General features: G+C 56.9%; 2 protein-coding genes and 1 long non-coding RNA gene across 6 annotated transcripts in view; 2 read left to right on the top strand and 1 right to left on the bottom strand.

The window, feature by feature from the left end:
* The window catches only part of CUNH7orf50 (chromosome unknown C7orf50 homolog), a 129,137-nt gene that overhangs the window by 76,433 nt on the left and 32,729 nt on the right, over positions 1–19,975 (top strand). The window lies entirely within an intron of this gene.
* On the bottom strand, positions 1,840–19,518 carry GPR146 (G protein-coupled receptor 146). Of its 2 annotated transcripts, none has more exons than XM_032259873.1 (3): positions 19,388–19,518; positions 5,347–6,399; positions 1,840–5,125 (listed from the first exon to the last, which is right to left on the bottom strand). In XM_032259873.1, exon 2 carries the CDS (start codon positions 6,373–6,375, stop codon positions 5,353–5,355), a length of 1,023 nt encoding a protein of 340 aa, XP_032115764.1. In that variant the 5' UTR covers positions 6,376–6,399; positions 19,388–19,518; the 3' UTR covers positions 1,840–5,125; positions 5,347–5,352. The 2 variants fall into 2 exon arrangements, with proteins under 2 accessions (XP_032115764.1, XP_032115763.1); XM_032259872.1 differs by lacking the exon at positions 19,388–19,518 and adding an exon at positions 8,174–10,212.
* Positions 12,671–16,412, top strand: LOC116537623. The gene is made up of 2 exons (XR_004263218.1): positions 12,671–14,331; positions 14,392–16,412. It is a non-coding gene; the product is annotated as an uncharacterized LOC116537623 (long non-coding RNA).

Genomic DNA, 19,975 nt, shown 5'->3' on the forward strand with positions numbered 1-19,975 from the left:
GGGTAAATGTCTGGAACTGGGACAGTGAGAATAGATGTTAACTGTGCTTAATTTCGGAGGTGGGGTAGGTTTTGCCCTCCTCTCACCGGCTCAGCTGCACACTTAGTGTATGCCAGTTGCCTGGAGCTGGGCAGGAAGAGGGGCCCCAAGGGGTGCCATGGCCCCTAGAACAGGATGGGGCTGTGATTCCTCCTGCCTCGGGCTTTATTGTTTCTTAGACTGGTGCTGGGAAGAACCCTTATGCCCCAAGGTACTCTACAGAAAGTGTCCTGTGGTGACTATGGCAGCACCTGGTTCTTTTCTGCAGGATGTTCAACAACCCTCAGGGCAGATGCAAGGGAACGGCCGAGGCTATGTCTGCCCCAGGAGTCCCCCACGCAGGGGCATGTGGTGGGCGGTGGGAGACACAGCAGAACTGCTCACCGCCACTCCCTGCATGAACGCCTAAAGTTGGAAACAGCCCCCACGTTCAGCAGCAGAGTGCACGAATGAATTGTGACCCGGAACCCATAGGATGTGGGACGTGGGAAAGTGACGTACACCCCAGGAGCAGCACAGGAAGCCCGTTTCTCCGGAGCATGCAATCAGTCGCAGAGTGAGGAAGAGAGCCGAGGCCACCGATGAGCAGAGGGAAAGCCAGCCGCCAGCCCCTGCCCAATCCTTGTTCTGGCCTCAGGACACCTCCTGTCTGCACCCAGAGCTTTGCTGCCTGGGGAGAACATCTCGTGAAAACCGCAGATGCACCCGCGCTCAGCTGGCAGCGTCAGGACTGTGTTCATTTTGTGGTCCCTTAGCAAGTCGAGGTGGTTGAGCAGGATAGGGCATGGTTCTGTGAGTTATGCCAGCAGACACAGGATGGAGGAGCCCAGAGAGAACGGAGGGGGCGGGTCAGGTGCGCTCACACGCTCCGGCTCAGCAAAGCCAGGCAGGCCCAGAGCGATTCTCTATGGGTTAGGGTTAGGGTTAGGGTGGTTAGGGCTAGGGATAGGGTGGTTAGGGATAGGGTGTTTAGGGTTAGGGTTAGAATGGTTAGGGTTAGGGATAGGGATAGAGATAGGGTGGTTAGGGTTAGGGATAGGGTGGTTAGGGTTAGGGTTCCGATTGTTGTGTAATGGGCATGTTCACATTATGCTTCCTCCCTAGATACTCTCTGTGGTCTTTCTTCACTTCCCAAACTGACAGCTGTTGCCAGGTGGGCCATGTGCCACCAAGATTGTGGGCTCTTATCTCTGCCGGAAGCCTCGGGAGGCCACAGGGCACCCCACAACTCTCCGTTTTGTCCTCAGGGCCACAGAAGCCCTCAGGGGTGTCATCAACAGTGATTTGATTCTTTTTATTCTGGGAGGAGGAACGCCTCTGAGTGGTCAGGCCTTTTTCTTCTGCCCGCCTGGCTGACTCTTCTTGCGCGCAGCTGACGCACTTCCTCCTCTACTGTTTGAGACGTGTGGAGATGCAGTTCGCCTGCTGGGTGTGTGTGGAGTGGAACCACTCCTGGGTGATTGGGTGGACAGAATTTCTGCAAAGAGGATCTACGGAGGAATAACTTAAGTATTAAGACATATAATTTGAGGGGAAATAACCAATTTTATGGTACTTTCTGTGCTGTTTTCTTTCATTTTGTGGGGGACGGGGTCTCACCCTATTGCCCAGGCTGGAGTGCAGTGACACAATCACAGCTCACTGCAACCTCAACCTCCTGGGTTCAAGCCATTCTCTCGCCTCAGTCTCCCAAAGTGATGGGACCACAGACGTGAGCCACCTCACCCATCTCTGTTGGTTTTCTGATGTACATCACACATCTGCAGAAAAACACATTGTAAGAATTTTGAAGTTGACTAGTAAGTATCAAATAATTTAATAGTCTACAGTTTCTTCCTTTTCATATTCACGGATCTTCAGGCAAACAGGTGCGGCCATGGGGAAGGACTGAGCTGCTGAGCGGTCAGAGGGTGCCCACATCTCCCTGGGGTCGAGGCCTCAACATGCAGCATAACCCTCAGTCTATTCCTGGTTTCCTTCTGTCGTGTGCTGTGTATAAAAGATGTGTGTAGATTTCCTAATCTCTCTGCCACAACTTACAATAGATCCAGCCTCCTGCAACAACTCTCACACCTTCAACGAAGCGAATTCATGACTAAACTCCTTTCCTGAAATCTTATGTAATGAAGCACAGTAGGGCTTTTTTGTAGATAAACAAAAATAAGATGAATTATGTTAACTATAGTAGTCAAGAAGTGTTGGTAGCAACATTACTGATTCTGGGACGTCAAACACTGAAAAACTCGCGTCCTGGTGTCTCACAGATGTGGGAAGAATTAGGGAGTTGGGCAGACAGCTACGTGGCTTTTTACAAGTAACACCTTTTTCTCCCCCAGGTGGCTTAAGTTCTTGTGTCCTGTGTGTGTTGAGGTGAAGGCCTTGGGAATCACTCAGTAGGCAGGAGGCACAGGAGGCACTGAATCTTCCCAGACGAAGGCAGCACAGAATATAGGCAAGCAGATGTCTCAGGAAACATCAGCAACACAGATCCTGGGAAGCAGCCACAGAGGCTGGCAGGGTCTGGGGATGCGGATGGAGGCCTCAGTGCACAGTGGAGGGTCTCAGGCGGCAGAGGCTGGTGGGGTCTGGGGATGAGGAGGGGACTGGCTGGGTAAGGGTAAGGGGAGGCCATGTGTAGCAAAGGGTCTCAGGTAGCAGGCGGGGGTCTGCACTGGAGTCATGTGCCTGCCCTGTGTGTGGCCCACCAGGAAAAGCTGACCAGGCTGTGGGGTGTCCCCGGGGCCTCTCCACCTGACCACCCAACAGGGGTATTGAGTGCAGGCCAGGCTCCCCAACAGACCCGCAGAAATGAGCCATTTTGCACCCAGAGCTACCAATAAATTTCAATAAAGTGATTTTAGGCCCCTTCCGCCTTTGGGGAGGACCGGTTGGATGGGGTAATTCCCCAGCAGATGCAGCCCGGCACCACCCTCACCTGTGCTGTGGGGTCTGCCCCTCTCCCAGGAGCTCAGCCTGGAGCCAAGAGGGCTGGAGCATATCCAACAGGAAGGGGGTCTCCTGGTTCACACACAGACACCCCACCCTGCAGAGCCAGGCTGCACAGGGAGGAGGGTTGGGGTGACTCGGCGCCAGCCACCGGGCAGGGTTCTGCGGGGTGGTGTGACCGTTTCCTCATTGGATGCCAGGGTTTCCACACAGGTATGGAGATGGGAAGCCCGGGACCATCAGAGATGAGGCCCTTCCACCCGCTCCGGCTCCAGAGGGAGTGGGAAGGAGGTCAGGCCTGCAGCTTTAAAGATCCACATGTGATCCTGACACATCTGAAAGAAAACACTGACGAAAGCAGCTCAGAAAACTCTTTTCTGATCCTGCAGCTTAGGAGTCTGTCCTGAGAGTCTCAGTCCCAGCAGGAGTCGCCTGCAGCCACACGTCCTCACCAGGCCGACTCTGACCCACTCGCAGCACACGATATATAATGCCAGTGACCTCACGGCTGAAGTCCCAGGAGACTGGGACCAGAGCGTGATGTCCCCACGTCGATGGCGGCAAGCTGCACCTCCCGGCCCACTGTCCCTGGGGCCGGGCGTACTCAGAATTCCAGCGGGCTCAGGCTGTGGGGAGGAAGTGTGCCTGGGGTGTCCACAGAACACCGGAGCATGGGGCAGCCCCCACAGCCACGCCGACCTTTCTCCAGAAGGGTGGGGTCCACGTGGACATGCAGCCCTCACATCTCTTCCGGTCAGGGATCGCTGCCACGTGAATTTGCTGCAGACTTTGGGGAAGATCTTGCTGTTTTCAGAGCTTTCTGGGTTTTAGAATTGGGGATAGGGGATTGTGGGCCTGTAATTTAATCCTAGAAAATCGTGTAGAGGCGAACAGATGGTGTGGAGGAATGGGGTCTTTTCTCATGGCCACATTTTAAAGTAGATGATTTACAGAACACCAGTGGGTGGAAGGTCTCGAGTGAGGTTGATGAGGGACGATGGCCCCTGACTACGGACCCATGCACCCAAGCGAAACAGGCCGGTCTGGGCCCTAGCTGAGGCTGCAAGGGCCGCAGAGATGCAGATGCTGCTCCCAGGCGCTTTGGGAGCTGGCCTCAGGTTCTTTCCTGTCCCTCCCGCCAGACCCCATGCCACACAGCCTCCGGCCCTCTGTCCCCTGCAGTGGGGGGACCCGTCAGCTCTGGTATTCAGCCAGAAACCCTAACACACCTTTCTTTCATTTTCTTTAGTTTTGTGCACACTTTGGGAAGTTGATTTAGAAGGACAGATTCATACTGAGAAAACCTCAGCTGATGTTATCTGTGGGGTCTGGAGAGGGTGTCAGGGACACGTGGTGGCTGGGGAGAGCACGTCACTGCTACTGGGTGGCTTTGTTTAACACCAGCCGCGTCTCGCACGTCTCAGGCACTTCTGTGAAATATTCTCAGAATCCTGTGGTAACCGCGGCACACCTGGCAGGCCCAGCCAGCACCATGCCGCCCACTGGTAGGGGCAAGTCACCCTGGTCTGCTGGCATTCTTTCATGGGGTTTCCTTCATTTTCATACTTGTCATTTTTCTAGAAAACATCTCTTTTTATAAAACAAATGAGGGGCAACCAAGTGTTTTGACCGCAAAGTATAAATACTGGCTCTAGGCTTTCATCACTTCATTGACAAACTGAATTCTGTGGGGGCTGAAAGCGAGGAGGCTTTTGCAGATGTGGACCTTGCGCCATGTGTTCAGGAGACGCACAGGCCTCGGGGAGACTCACGCCAGGCGCCAGCCACTGGGGACAGCACGGCCTTGGCCCAAGAGTGGCCTTTGTGGGAAAAATAAAAGTGCAAGAGAAACACCTTTCATATTTCTCTTGTAGCAGCTCATCTTCTGGGAAGGACGCAGGGGCCGTCCAGGGTAGCAAAGTGCTCTGCGTCCTCCAGAGCCACCTCCTCCCGGGAAGGCTAGGCCTACATCAGCATCTGCTGCATTCCCACGTGGGAGGGCTGGGCCACCTGCACTAGCACCTGCTGCACCCCCGCGTGGGAGGGCCGGGCTGCCTACATCATCACCTGTTGCACCCCACGTGAGAGGGCTGGGCCTATGTCACCGCCTGCTGCGTTCCTGTGTGGGAGGGCTGGGCCATTAGGTGGCAGCACCTGCTGCACCCCCATGTTGGAGGGCTGGGCCACCTACATCACTGCCTGCCACAGCCCCACATGGAAGGGCTGGGCCTATGTCCGCGCCTGCTGCACCCCATGTGGGAAGGCTGGGCTTGGCCGCCTAAGTCAGTACCTGCTGCACCCCCATGTGGGAGGGCCAGCCGCCTAGGCCAGCGTCTGCTGCATCCGCACATGGGAGGGCTGGGCCACCTAGGCCAGCACCTGCTGCACCCCCACATGGTCCGGGGAGCAGTGCCGGTTCCCCCAAGGCAGCTTCTTCATCAGCCGCCGGAGCTTGCCAGGGAAGCTCTGGTTCATGTAGCGGTAGAGAAGCGGCGTCACAAAGCTGCTGCAGAAGGCCAGGAGTTTGGACACATCCTTTGCAAAGTCCACCAGCCCCAGGTAGTGGGCATCCACAGGCTTCCCTCGCGAGACAAAGACCGTGCACCCCAGCAGGGTCAGGTAGTGCGGTGTCCAGAGCCCAAACTGCGTGCACACAGTGGCCACCAGCAGCCTGTGTGCTGAGGGCTCCAGCCGGCCCTCGTCCCGGTCCAGGGGCGTGTCTTCCCTGCGGACGCGGGAGAGCAGCACCAGCGCGTAGAGGGCAGCCAGCGCCGGTACCGCATAGCCGATGAACACCAGCATGGCGTCAGCAGCCTCAGCGTTCTGCATCTTGGTGCACTCCAGTGCACGGGCAGATATGTGGCTGCAGATGTAGAAGAGCAGCGAAGAGAAGCTGGTCAGCAGCGCTCCGCCCCACACAAAGCCGCACACGTGCCTCGTGTTGTATACACTGGCCATGTAGGTCCGCGGCAGCGCACGCTCAATGTAGTGGTCGAGACTCAGCAGGGCGGTGGAGTACATGGCCACTAGCGAGGACACATTGAAGGGGATCTGGAGTGCCACATGGACCTCGCTCCCCACACTCCACAGTGGCCACTGGGAGTCCTGGCACACTTGCCGGGAGCTCAGGGGGCTCAGCAGGTGCACGGGGGCGAGGGCGCTGAGCACCAGCCCTGCCACTGCCATGTTGACGAAGTACACATCCGGCATGGTCATGCTGGCCTTGCTGTGAAGGTTGGCCAGCACCAGCAGAGCGTTGTAGCACAGGCCCACCGGTACACCCACTAGCAAGCCCAGCAGTGACAGCACCAGCAGCACCAGCTGCAGGTCCTGGCAGGCAGGCAGCTCCTCCACCAGTCCTGTGCCATTGAGCCAGCTGCAGCCCCACATGGCAGCCGGCAGGACTCCACAACCCTGCGGAAAGACGTAACAAGAGGTCAGCACATGTCCCCTCCCAGGGCCCTGGCCCAGAAGTACTACAGGTGCAGGGGCGCCTTCTCCTGGCACAGGAACCCTGGAGACTACAGCGAGGCTGCCTCAGGTACATTTCTGTAAAAATGAAGGTGACCACTGAAAAATGGCCACCTCAGGTCCTGACCAGGGGTTCTGTGGCTGCACTCACTTCAATGGCTGGGGATGGGGACCAGAGAGGGAGCCTGGCACAGCCCACAGGCTCAGAGCCCACTCTCCGTGGGCTGCTATGAGGCCTGTATGGTCGTCCTGACTTTGTTGGACGGGCCCTATGTGGTGATTCCCAAAGTTTATCAGGTGCCTGTGGGTGTTCGGATCCTGCCAGCGCCGTGAGGGGCAGGCAGTGTGCATGGTCAGCCCCAGGCCTCCCTCCCTTCCAGCAGCCCAGGACCTGGCACCTTGGAGTCCTCGCAGAGCCTGGGTTCCAGGGAGAGTGGCCTGTGGGTCAAAGCCCACAGAAGGCTCAAGGACACAGCTGGTCTTGACATCACTGAATGAGAACCTGGCAGATGGAGCCATCATAGAGAAAGAATTCCCTCCCCTCCAAAGCATAGGTATTCCTCGGGGACCTGTAGCTATCTCGGGAAACCTGATATCTAGCACATAGTTTGGCCCTGGCTGACCTCCTGCTCTCAGAGTGGAGTAGAAAGCATCTCAGGCAGATGGGCAGACAGCGGCGTTCTGTGCCCAAAGACAGGAGTGGCATGGAGGCCGGATTTGGGAGCCGTGGCTATGAGAGCGGGTCCTCACTCGCCATCCAAGTCCTGCCACCACAAGACCCACAGGGCCACAGCAGGACAGGAACAGGAAGCTTGGGAGGAGAAGAGCACAGAGGGGCCGGGGTCTGAGGCCCCCAGTGCCAGCAGCAGTGTGCACCCTGTAGCAGGTGATGCAGCCCCAGGGCCAGGCATGTAGGCAGCCAGCAGATGGGTGGGCGGATGATGTGGGAATTCCCATCCGGATGCAGGCGGGCAGGACGGGAGTTGTGGGTCATTGTGCAATCCTGACAAATGATGCCCAGCAGCCTACAGTGAGGATCAGGTGGTGACAGGCATGCAGAGCAAGGCCACTGCCGGGTGTGCCCAGCCACAGTGCCGCCAAGCACTCCCAGGTCCTGAACCCCCGGCCCCAGCCCCTCACTAACACATCTTGACCAGAACCACCTGGGCTCCGCTCGCCAGGCCAGCACAAGCTCCAGATAGGATGCACCTGCTCCCAGCACAGCAGCCGAGGGCGTCCAGGCCTCTTCGGCCTTCTCCCCTCCTGCTGTACCAGGGTCCAGAGGACAGGGGTCTTGGGATGTATGGTCCCCCTTACCCTGCTCCTGCCTTGGAGGCTGCATGGCTTTAGCTGTCACAGGGCTGAGTGGGAGCCCAGTTTGGGGGCATCACCCCCCAGAAGCCACTTGAGTCCTCAGTAAATAGCAGCCATTGAGCTGGGTGTCAGTATCCTGGCCTGGCCTCACAGGGCACCCAGGGCCCCTGGATCTGTCCAGGGTCTGTGGTGAAAAGATCGGAGCAAAAGGACCTTCTCGCCATGTGCCGCCTCCAACTACCGACAAGAGGGCGCAGCCCAGCCGGCTGCCTTCACCCCGCAGAGCTTGCCAAGGGCTGGGACTCTTCAGTGTGCTCCATCTGGGCATCCCTTCACTCGCCACTTAGAGATGCCAGCCGGTGGTGCTGCACAGAGCCCCCCGCATCCCCTCTCAGGCTCTCACCTTTACTTGGTGGCCCATGCTTCTTGGCGCTGTGGGTCCTGGCCACTGTTCGAGAGCAGCATGGTGGGACGGAGGCGGCCACCAAGCTCTGGTGAGACCTGGGCTGCCGCACTTCTCGGCAAACCCGCGGCTCTTATCAGCAGTGCGCCTGGCCTCCTGCGCGTGCGTGCAAGCCAGGGCCCCAGGATGCGAGCACTTGTTTTCCTGAGTTCCCCGAAGGGCCTCTGCCTCCCTTGGCAGGCACCGCCGCCCCTCCCTCCTGCTGTTTACTGCTGGGTTCCAGAAACAAGGGGCTGAACTGAGCACAGCTGGCCTCTGGCCCCACCTTTCTGACAGCCCAGCTCCTGGGGGCCGTGGCCTCTCCCTGCAGGTCCCTGTCTGCATCCCTGCAGGCTGTCCCACCGAGTGCCCAGGGGCAGGTCAGGCCGAGACTTGTCCAGGTGCAGGCAGCTGCCCCTGGTGCTCAGTGTGCCGGAGACATTGGTTACAAGCTCTTTTTTTCCCGGAGAAAATCAATGAAGGGTCTACTGTAGAGCAAAGGCCGGGCTGCACTCACAGCCCACAGAACACAGAGGTTCCCAGAGGCACAGCGGAGGTGGAGGGCAGGCTCAGATCGGAAGCAGAGATGGGAGCGCGTGCATCCAGCATGTCTGTGCACAGATGGGATATGGCACGGCTGGAGAGAAGTTGAGCCGGCCCCAATCATGAGCCTCCTGCAAGGGATGCCTCTGCGGAGCTCTCCTGCAGGTGGAACCACGCAGGCCAGCCTGTGGCCCGCCACGCCCCCTCCTCTCGGGGAGTCCGAGAGAAGCTGCCTGGATTGCTAATGCCTGCCCCTCCGTCAGCCGAGCCGGAGGGAAGCGGCCAGCATCCAGCATCTGCCGAGCTGAGAATGGCTCAATTCTTGGGAGGGTGTCACGTGGAGCGGGAGCTGCTGGCATTTCCTCCATGCGCTCACGTGCGTCCCGCTCACCATCTGAGCCGCTCTCCAGTGCCTGCTCTCACCCCAGCCGGGACCTGGAAACGCCAGCTGGGCTCTTGGGTGGGGTCAGGTGGAAAGTTCTCCTGAGTGCATTTTTATTTACTGGCAGCTGACAGATACTGAAGGATTTATATACTTCAAAGCTGCAGGTTGTTCTCTGTGCAGTTCACTAGGTATCAACCACAAAGATAATTTCTGTTTCCAAGGAAGGTTATGAGCTGAGCAGCACCTGTTTTCCTTCCCTTTCCATCGGTTGGAAGGTGACACGCTTTGCCTGTTTGCCCCAACATTCTCCCCAGGGCCCTCTTTTTACCAGGCATTACCTAGAGATCTTCGGAGGGAAGCCAACTGGGGGCGGGCATTCCTAGAGCCAAGGAGGTCAGGCTCCTGCCTGTGTCAGGAGCTGCGCTGAGAGGCATAGAAGGAAGAGTCTGAGGAAACTCTCTCCTTGGTCACGCTGGGTGGATGAGTCTCTGTGGCCCGCCTCCTCTCTGGAGGGGCTCCTGGGGAACGTGGCTCTGTGGCCTGCCTCCTCTCTGGCCAGGCTCATGGTAGGAACAGGGGTCCCTGGGAGTGCCTGTGGGAGCCGGTTTGAGAACCTGTGGGTTCCTAGCCACGGCTCCCAGAGGAGTGAGCATGAGGTGCAGGTTTTGAAGGCTGGGAGCAGCAGGCGGTGCCCCCAGAACCACAGTGTGCCAGGGCCCAGCAAGTCATGTGAGCCAGTGTTCCTGCCTCTCCTGGTCACAGGTGACTCGTGACGCATGCCCAGCCCTCGCAGCCAGGCCAGCTCCCTGTCACTGAGCTGTTCTGGGCACTCTGGCAGGGGCCCTGTCCTGCCCAGGGTTCTGGGCACTACCCTGCATGCTCTTGCCCCACCTTCACTGCCCCTGCATCTGAGTGAGGGGGATGGCCTGGCCCCATGCACTTGCCTGGCCACAGCAGGGTTCTGTGGGAGCCTGGCCTTGCCCGGGCGGGTGGAGCCTCGCACTCCTTGCCTGTTCATGGTCCCCCGCTTGCCTCTGTGTGCCCCGTTTGCCTCTATGCCCCCTGCTTGCCTCTGTGCACCCGCCCCCCCCCCCCCCCCGCTTGCCTATGTGCCCAGAGACTTCCTGTTCCCACTGCCAGACTGTTTGGGGAAGCGGGGCATCCTGGAACTGAAGAACAATGGCCCAGCTTCTCCCCCCGCTGGGCAGGCCCGCTGTGCTGTTTTTCCCGTCAGCCACACACTCTGCTGACTTCCTCCATGGGAAAGAGGAACTGGGAGCCAGGTGGTGGGAGACTTAGAGTCTGGGGTAGAAAGCCCAGATGAGCCTTGTCAGAAGTGGGCCTACGTAAAAGCCTGAGTTTATCGCAGTGATGGAAGATTCCAGAAGCACCCTCCTCAGAAGGCAGGAGAGACAACAGAGAATGGCCACCTGTCCCCCACCCCTGTGCTGCGGGTCCCTCCTGGGCTGGGTTCAAGGTGCAAAGCTGGCTGGCACATGCCCTCCTGTCACCCGTTTCTCTCTGAGCACTGCCTGCTCAGTGGCAGGGCTGATACTCAGCTTCCGGGGACTGCCACTGCACGCTCAGCCAACAGGGACCCCATGGGCCTCTCCTCCAGGCCAGCCCCACCCTTGCAATGAGAGACCACCAGCTTCTCCCGCAGCTCCTGGCCACCCTCCCAGGCCAGCCTGTCCTGGCAGCTGCTCCTTCCTGGCTCCCCACCCGCTCCTCCAGGCCCTGCTCCTCCAGCACCTCCAAAGCCACACTGCTGGTTCGACCACCTGCCTCCCGTTCTTGCCACCACCAGCCTCTCCTCCCGAAACTCTCCCCCACAACTCCTCAGGACCTGGCACCCATATGCAGGTCCTGCCCCAGGCCCACGTTGGTGCCAGCATGAGCAGCCCCAAGGCCCTCCCCGAGGCAGGCACCCAGAACCAGCTCATTCCCAAGCGAGCGTCCCCAGCCAAGCTGGATGCTGGAGTCAGCCTCGCCTCTCAAGAGGGCACGCCTTGATTCAGGCTCCTGCTCAGAGGCTCCTCATGCACTCAGCCTGGAGCAGCCCTCAGGGCCTCTTAGGGACAGGGACACGTCTCGGGCCAGGATGGGAGGGGCTGCAGGCAGCATCTTGACTGGGAAGGTGAAAGGAGCTGGCCCTGCCTGGGCCTTGGCTGTCCAAGACGGCCCAGTTTCAATCATTTTATTTTCCCTATAAGAGAATTCATTAATGACACAAATGCAACTCATCTATCCCCTCCTTCTGTTTTTTTTTGTTGTTGTTGTTTAGTTTAGTTTTTTTGGAGCCAGGCTCTCTCTTAGTCGCCCAAGCTAGAGTGCAGCGGTACACTCATAGCTCACTGCAGCTTCTGCCTCCTGGGCTCACGCAATTCTCCCATCTCAGCCTCCCAAGTAGCTGGGGCTACAGGTGTGTGCCGCTACAGCTGGCTGATTTTTTTCATACAACATTTTTTGAGACAGGATCTCACTATGTTGCCCAGGCTGGTCTGAAACTCCAGGGCTCAAGTGACCCTCCTGCCTCAGGCTCCCAAAATGCTCGGATTACAGGTGTGAGCCACTGTGCCTGGCCTATTTTGTTTTTTAAATTACTCTCATAAAAAGGGCCAGCCTTGCACCTACCGCCCCTTCTTCCCAATCTAGAGGTGGTTGACTTGCAGGAGGTACCTGACCAGTCTCATTTGGACAGGGTGAGACGTCTTTCCAGCTTCAAGGCTGGTCCCAGACCATGGGCCAGCAGTGGACAGGAGAGGAGGGGATAGAAGGCCAGCAGGGGAGGGAATAGGCCAGCAGAAGCGGGGAGGATGTCAGAGCCCAGAGCTGGCCTCAGAGTGTACAGCCAGCCTGGGAGACGTGAGCAGATGTGCCCCCCACGCTGTGTGGGGAATTGCTGTACCCTCACGAGCTCAGAACCTCGGCCTGCCTGGCTCAGGGTCTCCCAGCCACTGTTTAAACTGAAGAGGACAGAGCTGGATGCCAGGTGCACCCCAGAGGGCTGGGGTAGAAGTGACATTTCCACAAGCAATCCTGAGCGGGCCGGGGTCAGGACCCAGTGTTGATGGGAGGCTGGTACCCCATGTTCTGGGGACAGGAGCTTCTCTGCATGATGGGAAGGGGCCTGGGCCTCTGGGCCCCATAAGCAGCCATCTGTGAGGCTGCCCCCTCCCTCCTAGGCCTCTGCTGCTGGCCTGTGGGGTGACTTCAGCCAATCTGCCCATCACCGTCTCTAATGGCACGGCCACCATCTCCAGCAGGCTAGGGTGAGACCCAGCTAAGCAAAAGCCTGGGACAGACAGGTGTGGAGTTTCTCCGAGATCCCCTGAGTGGCAGGCCTTCTGGGTTCCCAGTCCCTGCCGAGCGCCTGTGGATGAGGCTGTTTCCCAACTGCCCCTCCCTGGGTCCTCAGCTGGGCCTCTGTGTCATCCACTGAACTCTCCTAATTCGTGTTCTTGAGGATAGAAGGTGGGGTCTTTTCTTCCAAGACCCCGTGCTGGGCTCCGACTGTGATGTCCCAGGAAGATGCATCCTGGGCTGCAGCGTTCCAAGCCCAGGGAGGCTGCTGGGCTGGCACACTTCCTTGCAGGCTCTCTTGTATCCATCCACCTGCACCGGAGAGCAGGGACACTGCTTGCAGGGCATCAGCTCAGAACGGGTGTCCCAGGCTCAGGGCTTGGAGAAGCTGGGGCAGCTTGAGAAAGGAAAACCAAAGAATGTTGGACTCCAAGGCCACAGGGACTGATGGGACAGGATCCCTGGTTGGCTTGGGCAGCCTGCCCGGTCACCTGTCCTTGTAGACTTGGAAGTCCACGGATACGCCTGATGCAGGTGGACGGCTCCCTGCCCTGCTCTGAGCCTGAGCAAATGCCCTGGGGATCTGTTCTGTCACTGACCTAAACCACAGCCCCTGAATGCATCCAGCTCCCTGGAGAGCCCCTGATAGACGGATGGCCTATGACCCTGAGCCACTGTACCTGAGAAGTCCCTGGCCACAGGGGGTGCAGGCAGGCTGGGGAAGGACAGGCTGCCCAGCGGTTTCTGTCCTTGTGCCCTTGCACAGCCCGAGCCTGCAGCCCTGTGCTAACGGCAGGTCCCTCACTGCATTAGACTCTGTGCTTGCGGTTCAGAGTGGGGCCCACCGGGGGATCCTTGCTGAGGCCTGGCCAGCCAGAGAGACTGAGAAGGCCCTGTGTGTCCTGAGCTTTGGTAGTTGACAGTGTGGGGCAGCTCTCCTTAACTGTTGGGGTGGCTGGTGGCTACTGCCAGGCCTGGCTGGTGGGAGGGAATCGGGAGGGCCCAGGTGTACAGTTTCAGCTGTCCCTGCCGAGAGCTTGCACGGATACCTTGGTGGCTTCTTTGTCATAGAATTCAGTACAGTGGGGCCCAAAATTATACCAAAAACAGTCCTAAAACTGTTTTCCTACATTGAGAAAGCAGCACTGATTCTAGACACTGCCTTGACCTCTGGCCTAAGTCCTCCTACCTGACGTGAGGGAATGTTAGATGGGGCTTTGTAATAAGCCTGCTTGTAGGAAGGTCCACGCCCTGCCCTCTGCAGGGGCCTGGGCTAGTGGCGGGTGGCAGTAGGAGCTAGCATAAAACACTATTAAGAAACTCCCCTTGCGCTCCTTCCTCCTGGGAAGGAAGTGGTCAGGGTCCTGGGCTCTGGAGTGGGCAGCCAACATGTGCACTCCATGCTGAGCTTTTCCAGTCCTGGCTTGCATACGGGTGCCTTTGCAGGCAGGTGACTTCCTTGCTCTATGCCTGGGTTTCCCCAGGCTTAGGAAATCCTCATGAGACAGGAGGGTTAAATGAACCAAGCCATGTGAAGCACAGGAGGGTGCCAGCATACTCCCCATCACCAGCCCTGGCCTAGGATGATGATGCCTGCAGACCTGTAGCCTCCTCCCAAATATGAAGGGCAGAGGAAGCTGTTCTGTGACCTTTTGCTCAGAATCTTTGTGAACGGACACGTGTTGCAGGAGAACCATGGGATAGGGCAAGGTGACAACAATATGGGCCCCGTCACACCCCACACTGCCAGTGAATGTGGAGGAGACAGCCCTCAGGATGCACCCTGTGGGTATCGCTCGCCCTGGGAGCTTACAGTCAGACCATGGAGGCTCGGAGAATGCACGGTCAGACTGTGGAGGCCTAGGGAGCTTACAGTCAGACTGTGAAGGTCCAGGGAATGCACAGTCAGACCGCGGAGGCCCGGGGAGTGCACGGTCAGACCGTGGAGGCCCAGGGAATGCACAATCAGATCACAGAGGCCCAGGGAGTGCATGGTCAGACTGGGGAGGCCCAGGAAGCATACAGCAGTCAGACCGCAGCGTACCGCTGGCTTTACAGGGTTTTACGGTCTTTATGTTCTGGGTTTGGGTTTTGGTACCAACACAATGAATTTCCCGATGTTTCACTAGGACTAAACTGGAGTAGAAACATTCGCTTCCCTGGCCTATATTCACCGCTTTCAAAGGAACATGGATTGGCAAGGAGAACCTGCTCCAGGGGTCTTGGTTCTTTTCGGTTCATAACCATGAAAATGTCTTGAGCCTGGGTGCGGCTGTGGATGGGTGACGGGAGCCCATCAGGCTATCAGGAGTATTTCACATGCAGCGTTGGCATCTTTCTTCCTATGTCTTATTTAAAAAGAGCCCAAAGTGCTATCAAGCAGCCTGTTAATAATGAATGTCTGTGAACAGTGAAGTGAACTTAGCTGAAACCCACGGCTAACTGATAGAGTTTCCCAATAGAAATGGGCTTCCCCGTGTGGTTCAGAAGCAGCAGGCCTGGAGACAGACAGGGACTGGGTATGGAGACGGTGACCACCTCCCTCAGCCCTCAGGCACCCGCGTACCTGTACATGTGTGTGAGAGAGCGTGCAATAGCGCCTGCGCTGCACAGAGCTGGCAGAAACAGAAGCCAGCGGAGGACTCCTCTGTACCAAGGTGGCTGAATTTGTTTCACTAACATCATGGCATTTTATTTTCCTGTCTCTCTGAGGAAGTTCTGTCCTCTGTTGCTCAGGGCCCTGTCAGAGATGGGGCTGCAGGTCTCACGCCTGGTGAAACCCCATGAAGCTTCCGGCTGCTTTTCCACGCTATATTTGGTGTATGCTGATCCCTTGCCTAGAACACCCTTTCTTGCTTCCCCTCGTTCTCTCAGCAAACACTAACTCATCCTGGACATGTTATTTTGGGCATCAGCACCCTTGGGAACCCACCCTGACCAGTCTCCGCACACCTCAGCCCGTCATGCTGCATTAAGACTGTCCGTATAGCCATCTCTTTCCCACTTACTCGGAGCACTCTGAAGGCAGGGGAAGCTTTCATCTGCGCTGCAGCGGCCTGGCTATTGGATGAGGGCCGCAGAAGAAGATGTATTCAGTGACGTAAAAGGCTTTTCCCCAAGGCGAGTGACCCACCAAGGTGAAGGATCCAATTTCCCCACTGAGTAGAAAGGATAAGCAGCCAGCACTTCTTACTGTCCCAGGACAGTTATCGAAGCTTTAGAAACTTGGGTTTTAGTGGAAATAGAGTTGCAAGTCCCCGGCATCGCATCCACGGAAGGATGGTGGGCAAGGAGTGGAAAGTCCTTTCCTGGCCGGGGCTCGGCTCCTGGCTAAGGGGCCCCCTGGCCAGTCGTTTCTATCTGAAGTAGGCCTGCCATGCACCATGAGACGCTCAACTTTGGGCGAATGTTCTAGAACTGTCAGGTTGCTTTCAAAATGACTCTGGAATGTTTATTTCCTTTTGTAATAATGAACCCAGGCTTCAGCAACAATTAACACCCAGCTCCTAGGAGCCAGACGCTTAGGAAAGGCTGCTGTTTTCATAGAGTTTCAATGTGGAGAGCTTACGCACACTGATTCCTATCTATGCCTTCCTGGGCTATGATAAGAAATAGTTAATTATGTAGATGGGTGGTGTTGATTTTTGTAGCCTTTTGCTTTTTACAGTTCCAAACTGCAGAGTAGTGAGAGTGAATCAGGTGACCTGGCTTAGACGATAAACAGAGAGAATGCCTCTCTTTCTCCATGGATAACAGCGATCATGTTTGTGGCTGCAGGACGGGTTGTGGGGCCCTGAGACCAAGCAACCCGCTGGGCCAGTGAGCAGGCTGGACACCTGTGCCCACAGCTCTGGGTTCCAGTTCCCTGGAGGAAGGTGGAACAGCATTCTTTTGTTTACTTGGGGTTTTTGTTCACTGACTAACTTGGTTTGAGGCTAATTCCCTTTCCAGATACACCAGACCAGGGAAGAACAGAAACAAACAAAAAACACTTCTGCAGAAATTCAAGGACCTGGCCGAGAACAGTGTCTCCACTGCAGGCTCTGGGCTCCCCGACCAAGCCCTGTTTCCTAGGCGTGGCCTTACCTGCCGGGAAGTGCTCAGAGCCACAGATCTTATCACTACCTTGCTTCTTTCCTGGTTCTTTCTACTCATCACACTAGCTCTGGTAGCAGCAGGGGCTTGCAAGGCTCACTCTGGCTCCAGTTAAAATGGGAAACTCCTTGGCCTGTGCAGGAAGGGACCCAGGTGTGGGCCTCTGGGGGTGCAAAGGACACCTGCCCCACTGCACCCTGTCCCTCTGCTTCTCTCAGGGTGTTTTGTTTGCACACAGAAGCTCCTGGGTAGACAGCCCGCTCCTAAGAGACTGACTTCTGCTCCTGGGCCACATCTCATTTTGGTATCTCAAATTACAGAGAAAAGTTACTGTTCTACTCTCCAGACTGGGTCCCCTCTCCTCTTTGCTACCTGGATGGTGTCTTGCAGCCCTAAGCTTTTGAGACCCCTGGAGAGATGCAGGCTGCCCAGTTAGGCAGGTGGGTTAGTGAGAGCCCTGGAGAGCCAAGGAGCCAGCAGGCAGGAGGGAATGACTGGGAAACACTGTTTAAAGAAAACATCACCGGCCGGCCGGGCGCAGTGGCTCAAGCCTGTTATCCCATTACTTTGGGAGCCCGAGGCGGGCGGATTACGAGGTCAAGAGATCAAGACCATCCTGGCCAACATGGTGAAACCCTGTCTCTACTAAAAATAAAAATTAAAAAATTAGTTGGGCGTGGTGGCACGCGCCTGTAGTCCCAGCTACTTGGGAGGCTGAGGCAAGAGAATCGCTTGAACCCGGGAGGCAGAGGTTGCAGTGAGCCGAGATCACACCATTGCACTCCAGCCTGGCGCCTGGCGACAGAGCAAGACTGTCTCCAAACGAAAAAAAAAAAAAGAAAAGAAAACAGCACCGTGTGCAGTGGCTCACACCTGTAATCCTAGCACTTTGGGAGGCTGAGGCGGGTGGATCACAAGGTCAGGAGTTCAAGACCAGCCTGGTCAATATGGTGAAACTCCATCTCTACTAAAAATACAAAAATTAGCTGGGCATGGTGGCACATGCCTGTAGTCCCAGCTACTCAGGAGGCTGAGGCAGAAGGTTGCAGTGGTTGAGGCAGAGGTTGCAGTGAGCCGGGATCACGCCGCTGCACTCCAGCCTGGGCAACAGAGCAAGACTCCATCTCAAAAAAAAAAAGAAAAAAAAACAGCACCATGGGATTGTCATGTGCATGACATGGTCAGCTGGGTTCTCTGGTGGTCACTCCCTTCCCAAAGGCAAGGCCTTGCTGTGGTTGGGTCATTAAAGGCCAGGTGGCAGTTATTTTTTCAGGGTTCTAAATGACATCCTAGGGGCTGTGAAAGAGCTACAGCTCCCCAGGGAGCTCCTTCTCCCTGCCCCAGTGGGCAGCACGACCCTCTTCCAACTGTCAATTACACAAGCATATTCCCCCACGCAGCCATCTTTGCACCATGCCATTTATTCATTGTATCATAGATCTAATCAGCCTTTACACCCTAACCTAAGACCCACAGGAGGTTCGTGCCCTTCACCCTTCTCTCTTCCTCAGCCTACTAGGGGCTTATGAGTTGCAGGGACTCCAAGTCAACCTTCACATTTACATTCTGCCCTACATCTGCATTCCTCTGTCCTCCATTCTCAGGTTATATCCGTGCACACTAGAGAGGCAGAGTGACGTGGACGTCAGCACGGATGTGTGTGGCGTTGGGCAGTGAGCGCCACTGCTCTGGGCCCAACCTCTTCTCTGTGAGAAGGCACAATAGTATTCAATAACTATCAACTATGTTTTTAAGTCACTTAAGGAAGATACCAGGGGTTCTGGCTAGGGAGCCGGGCCTTACAGTAGTTATTTACGGAGCTGCACAGCAGTTTATGGGTACTGTGGGTGTGCATTTGGTCTAATTATTAATAGTACTTCTGTTCACTCTCAACGGTGCCCCAGTTAGGACGATAAAATACCTCATCACCATTATGCATGAGGAGCCTTGGAACATGGTCAGAACTGTTTTACTCATACAAATTTGCAGAGGCCTTTAAAGCAAGCCTCTTGCCCCTTTCTTATTGAATGCTGGCCTCTGCTAGATGCTGCAGATAACAAAAGATAAAAGATGTCGTGCTGTTCCGTGTGGACAGGAGCTGGCTATTTAAAGTGCAGTGGAGGACCCAAATAAGTACCTTCTCATGAGCAGGGAAGAGATCAAAGATGACAGCCACTGCTCTGGATGACGAATATAGAATTATCCTCAGGTCCACCATATAGCATGCCTGCAGAGATAAGCCATGGTGACCAGTCACATCAAGACACGCAGTCTTAGGCCTAGATAACTGACTTGCCAGGTTTGTAATATTAGCTTAATAGTGGGTTGCCTGCTGCTGGTAGAGTGGTGTTTTGGCGGCTGGAAAGCACTGCCTTCCAGTGAAGCTTTGAAAGAACCGTCCCATGCCCTGCCAACTGTCCAAGACAACTGACAGCAGATCCGACATCTCCATGTAGACACAGTTCCAAACCTCACTTTAAAACGCTTATCATAGACGGGGCCGAAAGCAGTCACCACAGTGGTCCAGGAGAGCAGGAGCAGTATGCCCTGTTGGACATGGGCAGAGCCAGGGGCTGCGCCAAGCCGCCTACGCGGGCAGCCGACTCAGCTGCCATCTCCAGGTTAACGACCGAACGCCCGCCCCCAAGGCTCAGCTCGGAGGGCGGCCTGGGGACAACGGTCCCCTTCCTGCAAGGGCACGGCGCCCAGCAGTGGGCAGCGGCCAGAGAACCCGAGTTCCAGCAAGCGCGCACCCGCCGTGGGAGCCACAGCAGTTCGGCCGGCTCCCTCCACAGGCAGAGAAGGGATTTACCCCACCTACCCGATCCAGGCTCCCCGGCCCCACTCACCGGCTCGCTGGGCGGAGGCCCGCGCGCAGTCGCCCCGAACGGGCAGCTAGGGCTGGAGGAGGCTGCAAGGGCTCACGGTGCGCACGCCGCCTGGGCCCTGTGTACACACGTGACCGCTGGCCCTGCCCACCCCAACCTGGCTCCACCCCCCGCCCCGGCTCCGCCCCCAGCCCCCCTCGAGCCTCGGTCCCGCCCCCGGCTCCGCCCCCCACCCGCAAGGCCCGGCAGCGGGGAAGCCTTGGACCAGTGCGGTTGGGGGGCGGTGGCGGCGGAGGCGGTGCTGGTTGTGTAACCTGAGACCAGCCATTTGACAAGCTCGTGCGCCTGAGCTTCCCTGGGGGAGGACGCACACCCAGCGCTCTTGAGTTTTTGAGAATTCCGGTAATGCCCAATCTGGTTTCTTTTTACAGGCGCTCGTGCCTAGTTTGCTGAGTCAGAATAGACCCTAATCTGCAGGGTGCAGGCCCCCCCGCCCTCCAGAGCAAGTCAGTGGCTGCCATCTAGGCCTCAGTGGTACACCTGCCCCTGTCTTCCCCGAAGTTTGCTCTCTGCTTCCAAATTCAATTACTTCCTGGTTTTAGGAATTTC

Source organism: Sapajus apella, unplaced genomic scaffold (assembly GCF_009761245.1).
Source record: "Sapajus apella isolate SASKATOON/1434 unplaced genomic scaffold, GSC_monkey_1.0 scaffold112, whole genome shotgun sequence".
Lineage (NCBI taxonomy): Eukaryota > Metazoa > Chordata > Mammalia > Primates > Cebidae > Sapajus > Sapajus apella.